This window comes from Poecile atricapillus, chromosome 14 (assembly GCF_030490865.1).
Source record: "Poecile atricapillus isolate bPoeAtr1 chromosome 14, bPoeAtr1.hap1, whole genome shotgun sequence".
NCBI lineage: Eukaryota > Metazoa > Chordata > Aves > Passeriformes > Paridae > Poecile > Poecile atricapillus.
In genome coordinates this window covers 11,996,200-12,004,480 of record NC_081262.1, presented here as the reverse complement: position 1 = coordinate 12,004,480, position 8,281 = coordinate 11,996,200, and the positions used below count along the sequence as shown (strand labels likewise).

Sequence of the window (8,281 nt, the reverse complement as noted above, 5' to 3'; positions counted from 1 at the left end):
GCTTGTCCTGAGAGCATGATATGGGGACAGAAGGGGTGGCAGGGAGGAGAGGGGATGGGCAACCAGTTGCTGTGGGGCCCCCAGTTTTAGTCATTGACCTTGGTTCTCCTGACTCCATCACCCTGATTTCAGCTGCTCAATTTTAGCCCAAATCCAACACCCCCAATTCCAACCTTCCAATTTCAGTCACTACTTTCAGCTCCCCAACTTCAGTCCCTGACTCCAGCCTCCATTCCCACCTCTTTGATTCCCCTCTTTGATCCCAGATCCCCCAATCATGAAATCATTTAGGCTGGAAAAGACCTCCAAGATCAAGTAATCACTTTTTCAAGTACACCATGACACTGAGTGCCACATCCAGTCATATCTTGAACACCTCCAGGGACCACCATCAACCACCCTGGGCTGCCCATTCCAATATGTAATCCCCTTTTCCGTGAGGAAATTCCTCCTGACGTCTGATTTAACATCCCCTGGTGCTGCTTGAGACCATGTCCTCTTGTCCTGCTGCTAGTTTCCTGGGAGAAGAGACGGGTGAAACCTCCAAGACCCCCCTTTCTCGAGAAGAAGTTGACACACCCCGCACCTCGCAGCAATCCCGGCCCCTCTGACCTGCCCCGCGCCCCCGATCCCCGGGGCTGCAGTTCCGCCTCCCGCCCGCCAGACGGCGCTGCCCGGCGGGCCGGGCCGGGGGTGCCGCTGTGGCGGCGGTTCCGCTTCCGTGTGGCCGCGGCCGTCGGTCGGTCCCTGCTGTCGGTGCCCGGTGTCTGTCCGTCGGTGCCCGGTGTCGCTCCGTCCGTCCCTGGGCCGGTGCTCGGCGGCGCCATGAACCGGCCGAAGGCGGCGGCCGTGCGGCGGCCCAGCGCCGTGCCCAAGCCCTCCGGTGAGTCCCGGGGGACCGGCCGGGCGGGGGGCTGCGGGCACTGTCGCTCGCTGTCTCTCGCTGTCGCTCACTGTCGCTCGCTGTCTCTCGCTGTCTCTCCCTGTCTCTCCCTGTCTCTCACTGTCTCTCACCGTCGCTCACTGTCGCTGTGTCTCCCCTCGCAGCCCACCCGCCGCCCGGAGACTTCATCGCGCTGGGCTCCAAGGGGCAGAGCGGCGAGGGCAAGGCCGCCGTCACGCTGCTGAAGCCGGCGCCGCCCGGGCTGCCCTCGGAGCGCAAGCGGGACTCGGCCGCCGCCTTGGCGGGCCCGGCGGGGCTGCCCGGGCTGGCCAAGCGCCCCAAGCTCTCCTCCACGCCGCCCCTCAGCGCCCTGGGACGCCTGGCAGAGGCGGCCGTGGCGGAGAAAAGAGCCATCTCGCCCTCCATCAAGGAGCCGTCTGTCATCCCCATCGAAGGTGAGGCCTCGCTGCGCTCCTGCCGTCACACGAAAGCCTCGGGATAACTTCTCCTTTCTCTGGAGTCTCATCCAAGGAGTCTTTCTTGAAGCCCGCACAGTAATTATGTGCTGTCCTCGAGGGTTTCCTTCCCAGGATACAGGGCTGAAGTAAAGGTTTTCTCTTTCGTTGGCATTGGATTCTGTTCATTCTGTCTGACAGCTGTTCAGTAGCCCTATGTGAAATACTCCCTTGAGGAAATCTCAAAGTCTGGATTGTGGTGTTTTATTCACATAGTTCTTTAGCAAACTCTGGGTCTGGATGTTGCCTTTTGAATTGTCATTCAGTTTCTGATGTTGGATACATTTGTAGAGGAGTGTACTAACATGGCAAAACAGTGAAGGCGCATTGTCAGTTTCGAAACAGAGCTTGTAATGGCAATTTAGTAGGGAAAAGCTGTCATAGGGGCTAAAAGTGAGCTGTTTCGTGCTTTGCTGTCCCTTGTGATTGGTCCTGAAGCACCTCAGGGTGGTTATTTGGTAAGAGGGTAAATGCTGATGCCTGTGTGTTGGTGGTTGCAGTCATCCCCACGGTGCTGTTGGATGAGATTGAGGCAGCAGAGGCAGAAGGCAACGATGACCGCATTGAGGGGGTGCTGTGTGGAGCTGTGAAGCAACTGAAGATGAACAGAGCCAAACCTGACACAACTCTGTACCTGAGCCTTATGTACCTAGCAAAAATCAAACCAAACATATTTGCCACCGAAGGGGTTATCGAGGTGAGGAATTGTGAAGTTGCTGACAGATCATTCCTGCCCAATTGTGAGCAGAGTTGCACTTTCTCCCCTGCCAGAGCGTGATCTGCATGGCTTTGTAAATATCAGAACTCTGTGGCAAGCTGCTGCAATTTGTATTTCTCTTTCTGCAGCTTCTCTGTGTGCTTTCTCAATAGATGACTTGTTTATTATTTTTTTGTGGATGTTATTCCAGGCACTGTGCAGCCTACTCCGAAGAGATGCCTCCATCAATTTCAAAGCCAAAGGAAATAGTCTTGTGTCTGTCTTGGCATGCAACCTTCTCATGGCAGCTTATGAAGAGGATGAGAACTGGCCAGAGATCTTTGTCAAGGTTGGTGAACTGAGAGGGCTTCTGCCGGACTGAGGCAGTGGTGGGCAGACTGGGCTGGGAAATGTGGATGTGTTGGAGTAGGAGAGCAGCATAAGATTTATTACAGCTGTAGGGAAGGGGAGGACTAGTGTCCTCTTGCCCACTGTGGGAATGCAGCTGGAGGAGGCAGAAATTGGAGTCTGGGCCCATCCTTTTAAAGAAAAATCTCCATGGCTTTCTGGAATGTAGCCTCCATTGCCTTTTGTTGCCTTATCTCTGCTCTTTTCTGAGATGTCTCTGAGAGTCTGTATTGATGTAAGTGTTGCAGAGAGTCCTTGCTTTCTATTTGGTGTGTAGGGATTAAAGCAGTCCATTAACTTAAAAAGGCTGAGCTGACCAGCTTCTATATTTTGATGGTAGAAGTTGTTGTAAAGTTTTTTTGAGAAGGTGCCCAGTAGAGCTTGGAATGTGATGGTGTATATTTTTGCTCTTGTATGATCTGGTTTTCATCCACGCACTGGTTATGCTAGTTTCTTACTCTGTATTTTGGAAATCCATAAAAGACTCACAAATACTTCTTTGATTAACCCCATGAAAATGGGTTGTGCTCCCTGCTGCAGGTGTACATTGAGGACTCCCTTGGGGAGCGCATCTGGGTGGACAGCCCTCACTGCAAGACATTTGTGGATAACATCCAGACAGCTTTTAACACAAAGATGCCTCCTAAGACCATGCTCTTGCATGGAGAAGTTGGACGTAGTGGAGGGGACCTTAGTGCTGGTAAGATGTTTGGGAACCAGGAACAAAGGTTTAGGGAGAGGATGGAGCCTGCACTGTTAATTGACTTGTGAGAATAGTTTGGTACTGGATGGAGTCACATAGGCCAGGCTTTGAGTATCAGGCATTGCTTTTCTTCTTTCTGAGGCTCTTTCATGTCCAGGGGATGTTTGAGGGTAGTGAAAAATGGGCCTGTATGGGATGCAGTGTGAGAGGCTTTAGTTGTGCTGAAAGGGATCCCTGAAAGAAACTGAGCAAACCAGAGCACAAGTGATTGATCTGTAGAGAGAGGAATTGTCTAATGCAGTGTACTGTGTCCTGGTGTCTCTTAGGGAGTAGCCCACACCCTTCCATGACAGAGGAGGAGGACAGCCAGAGTGAGCTGCTGATTGCAGAGGAGAAAATGAGCCCAGAGCAGGCAGGCCAGCTCATGCCCAGGTACAGTGCCTCTTCTTCTCCTTTCACAGCTGTGGGGCAGATGTGTCAGTAGATGTGTCTGTGCTCACCTACCCTGCAGAGCTGTGGCACGAAGCTCCTTCTCTGTGCTCCTGTGGCACTTGCTGGAGGATGCTGGATATCAGATAAAACTGGTTCCAGAAGGAAAGAGTAGATTTTCTTGGTTTGCAAGTAATACCACAAACAAGAAAGAGTGCTGATCTCTGGACTGGCTTTTGTGGAAATGAGTAAAGTTCAAATTTGTGTGTCCCAGGTATGAAGACCTTGCAGAGAGTGTGGAGGAATATGTCCTAGACATGCTTCGGGACCAGCTGAACCGACGCCAGCCCATGGACAATGTCTCCAGGAACCTCCTCCGGCTGCTGACAGCCACCTGTGGCTACAAAGAGGTGCGTCAGATGGCTGTGCAGAGGCTGGAGATGTGGCTGCAGAATCCAAAGGTAAGGAGAGAAGCTGTTGAAGGACAACCCTGGTCTGGAATCCAGCCAGGACAGCTGCGTTCTGTAAGCCAGTTACGTTTCTGGTCTGTAATGGCGAGTGGCTGGAGTCTTTCTGCTCTTTTTCTGCAGCTGACCAAACCAGCTCAGGACTTGCTGATGTCAGTCTGTATGAACTGTAACACCCACAGCTCAGAGGACATGGAAGTTATCTCCAACCTGATCAAAATTCGTCTCAAGCCAAAAGTCCTTCTCAACCACTACATGCTGTGTGTCAGGTGAGTGACTGGGTCTGTGACAGGAAGAGAAAGCACTGTGGGAGATGTGCCCAGGGACCTGTCAGTATCAATGTCTCTGCACAGTGGTTTTAAATACCAGCTTGGGGCATGGAGTGTCTTGTGTTCATTTAAATAAATTTCATTGTCCTAGAAATCTTCCAGTAGTCCTTTGATACTGTCCTATGATATGTGCTGTTCCATTCTTTTCACTTTTGTGTGCCAAATTCTTCAAGGAGAAATGAAAAGAATGTATCCAGCTGCAATGAAATGTCAATTCAGGTATCCCTGGTCTTCCCTTGCAGAGAGCTGCTGAATGCACACAGGGATAACCTGGGCACCACCATTAAGTTTGTGATTTTCAATGAACTATCAAATGCAAGAAATCCCAACAACATGCAGATCCTGTATACTGTGCTTCAGCACAGCTCAGAGCAAGCTCCCAAGGTAGGTGCTGGATGACTGACAGTAACCCCAGAACCCCACCTGACAGATTGTTTTGAGGCTCAGATGAATCTTTTCACAGACAGCTGTCTGATCTGTATCATGCTATTTTGAAATTACATAATTATTCTTGATAGGAATAAATGTAAGTGTGCATTTTTCAGCTCCCACATTCTGGGTGATAATGCAGTTTCACGAGAGAAACATTATTGCAGCTGCCCAGGGGTCTGCAGGACTGGATACCTCCAGCATGGTTTCTTTGTGTCTCTTCATTTTGTGGATGCAGAGCCATTACAGTGCACTGAAAGTTTTCTCTCTGTGTGGCCCCAGTACCTGGCAATGGTGTTCCAGGACCTGCTGACCACCAAGGACGATTACCTGCGAGCTTCACGGGCTCTGCTGAGAGAGATCATCAAACAGACAAAACACGAGATCAACTTCCAGGCCTTCTGTCTGGGTCTCATGCAGGAACGGAAGGAGGCCCTGTATACAGAGATGGAATTCAAGGTACCATTTTTGACCCTTGTGCTGCTGGATGTGCCAGTGACACACTGAGCTCTTCTGTGTCTGCTTCCCTGGTCACTCTTTCTTTTGCTCTTTAGTGTCTGAGTGAGTCACTATTTGTGTGTCTCATAGCAGCACTCCCATATCTTATTTCCAAACATCCATGTTCATAATTTTTGATGACAAAACACTTCCAGAAGGCAGCTCTGGGTGTTGCTATTCAACTCTTTTTGTTTTTCTATTTTTAAGGAGCGGTTTGTCATCCACATAACTGACCTGCTAGCTGTCTCCATGATGCTTGGTATCACAGCCCAGGTGAAGGAGGCTGGAATTGCTTGGGACAAAGGAGAGAAAAAGAGTAAGCAGAAGAACTTAGGTTCTCTTTGAGGATGGGCATGTTGTTAGATATCTGTCCCTGATGCTGGGAGAACACCAGCTAGGGTTGGGAGCCTGCTGTCATCCTGGGACTGACAGATCAAGGAAATGTAGCATTTTCATGGCCAAGTGCTTCTTGTATCTCTGGAAGCAGTGGCTGAGAGACTGGGGAAAGGGAGCTGTGGGTGGAGGGGCCTCAGACCTGAAGGGGTAGCTGCAAGGATTAAGGGACTGGGAGGACAGGCGTTTGGTGTGGCACTGACATCACTGCCCACGTGCCTTCTTCTCATAAAACTAATCCATCTGTGCCTTGTGTTGGGGGTTTTACTGCAGCATGTCTCAGAAAGCAAAGAACATGTGCTGTCAGAGCTGGGGAGATCAAGTTTTTCTCATATACTCCTCTGGTTCCCCTTCTCTAGTGGAAGGTGTCCCTGCCTGTGGTGCAGGAATTGGAACAAGATTATGTTTAAGGTTCCTTCCAACCCAAACCATTCTGTGATTCTATGGTTTACTGCTGATGCCTCAGAGTCCTGGTTACTGTCTTGAAACCACCACTTTTCTGATGGGGCCCATGTGTGTATTTTGTGACCTGACTGTTTTTCAGACCTGGAAGTGCTGCGCTCTTTCCAGAACCAAATTGCTGCTATCCAACGTGATGCTGTCTGGTGGCTGCACACAGTTGTTCCATCTATCAGCAAGCTAGCTCCAAAGGACTATGTGCACTGGTGAGATTCAGCCTGGTCACATCTGTCATGTCTGTGCATAACCTGTCCCTTCCCCAGCACTATGATATATTATGAAAAACCAGGTATACACCGGGGTTTGGTTAGATTTCCCTCGCATTTTCAGATAGGGAGCAGAAACAGTTTTAGCAGGGCTTAGGGACTGTCTCCCTCTCTGAAATTCCTTCAGGTGCATTCTCATACCAGAAACATATCATAATGGAAAAAAATTCTGATTTATATTATTTGGGTCCACTCAGTAGGTGATTTTTAGCTATTTGACCAAACAGATTCCCTATGGACTCCTTTTTGGTTTTTTTGAGATAATTTTTAGGGCTGAGGGCTCCACAGATAGTTCTGTCTTCTGGAGTACAGATGGTATCCTGGGTCTTGACACAAGGCATTACTGAGGTAGTTCAAGCCAGAATTACTAGTAAGCAAGATAAATTACTGAAAGTATAAAAGCTCAGAGCCCATATTGTATAGTCCTCTCTGTTCTGAATCATGTTGTTTTCTGAGGGGGCTCCTTGATGTGTAGGATGGGAAGATTTAGCAGGATTTGGGGGAGACTGGACTTTTGTATGGGTTCTTAAGCCTCACAGATGGTGGTTACTGTCCTCTTTATCTCTACAGCCTCCACAAGGTGCTCTTCACAGAACAGCCAGAAACCTACTACAAATGGGACAACTGGCCCCCTGAGAGTGACCGCAAGTGAGTGTGTGCCCCTCCCATGGTGGGTGCAAGAGGGGAGCTGCTCTAGCTGGAGGCAGAGGAATGGGTTTTCTGGTGATCCTTATATAGCTCTGTGTTGGGAAGGCTTGGAACTGTGCTCAGATTTTCTTCATCTGTTACACTGCCATAAAATTGGGGGGTGTTGTTCCACTCTCCATCTGTTCCTCTTCCTCCTTCATTCCTGTTCCCTGTGCCAAGCTCTTCTGTATCTTGATGCTGGAGTTGTATGGAGGGCAGCCCGGCTGTGCGTGGGTAACTGGGGTAACTTAGGGAGCTCAGACTCCAAGAGGCTGAAGCTTAGAGGTACAAGGCAATGCAAGTGATACTCAGATAATAATTTGTTTCAAATAGTTGCATTTGGAGCTGAAGATGAGGGATGGTGGTGTAAAAAGCTGTGGTGTATCTTCTGCTCAGATGAGTTGTAGGGTCTGTGGAGGGTTCCAGGAGCCCTCACACTGCTCTCCAAAGAAGTGTGATTGATGTCTCGTGTCTCCTGCAGCTTCTTCCTTCGCCTGTGCTCGGAGGTGCCCATCCTGGAGGACACCCTGATGCGCATCCTTGTGATCGGATTGTCGCGGGACCTGCCCCTGGGCCCCGCCGATGCCATGGAGCTCGCCGACCACTTGGTGAAGAGGGCTGCAGCTGTGCAAGCAGATGGTGAGGCTGCACAGAGCTCCCACCAGCAAGTGCTTGCTTCTGTCTCCACGTCCTCTTATTGCCACCCAGGGCTGAGACAGCTCCTACCACCTACCAAAGAGCCTTTGCATCACTTAAAGCATATTTTAGTGGTGATGGCTAAGCATTTGGCTCAAAGCCAGACATGTATTGCTGTTGCTTTCTCACTAGAGAAGCTTCTTATTTTCTCTTACTGTTTCTCTCTGTTACTAATTTTGTATCATGGAGTGTTTGGGAAATTATTGGCTGTGTGGAGAATGAAGGGCTGTGAACAACCACTCAGAGTTTTGAGTCAGCGTTTTTAAATTCAATTTAGTCCTTTGTACATACTGTAAAATGAAATGTATAGGCTATGCAAAAATGGAAGGATTGGAAGTTAAATTAATTAACCAATTGTGAGCTCTTCCCAAGTCCATTACTGGGACACTTACAGATTAGTAGTTACAAAAGCAATCTTTACT

The 8,281-nt window shown here is 49.5% G+C and overlaps 1 protein-coding gene across 2 annotated transcripts in view; it reads left to right on the top strand.

The window, feature by feature from the left end:
• The first annotated feature begins 422 nt into the window (after positions 1 to 422).
• Positions 423 to 8,281, top strand: part of INTS1 (integrator complex subunit 1) — a 28,281-nt gene continuing 20,422 nt past the window's right edge. For both annotated transcript variants that reach the window (XM_058849606.1, XM_058849605.1), the window contains exons 1-14: positions 423 to 883; positions 1,048 to 1,338; positions 1,899 to 2,095; positions 2,307 to 2,444; positions 3,044 to 3,203; positions 3,533 to 3,638; positions 3,910 to 4,096; positions 4,226 to 4,371; positions 4,674 to 4,815; positions 5,143 to 5,319; positions 5,566 to 5,674; positions 6,296 to 6,416; positions 7,047 to 7,124; positions 7,645 to 7,802. In XM_058849606.1, the coding sequence (XP_058705589.1) occupies positions 826 to 883; positions 1,048 to 1,338; positions 1,899 to 2,095; positions 2,307 to 2,444; positions 3,044 to 3,203; positions 3,533 to 3,638; positions 3,910 to 4,096; positions 4,226 to 4,371; positions 4,674 to 4,815; positions 5,143 to 5,319; positions 5,566 to 5,674; positions 6,296 to 6,416; positions 7,047 to 7,124; positions 7,645 to 7,802 (2,068 nt within the window). In that variant the 5' untranslated portion in view covers positions 423 to 825. The remainder of the gene's footprint in view (positions 884 to 1,047; positions 1,339 to 1,898; positions 2,096 to 2,306; positions 2,445 to 3,043; positions 3,204 to 3,532; positions 3,639 to 3,909; positions 4,097 to 4,225; positions 4,372 to 4,673; positions 4,816 to 5,142; positions 5,320 to 5,565; positions 5,675 to 6,295; positions 6,417 to 7,046; positions 7,125 to 7,644; positions 7,803 to 8,281) is intronic.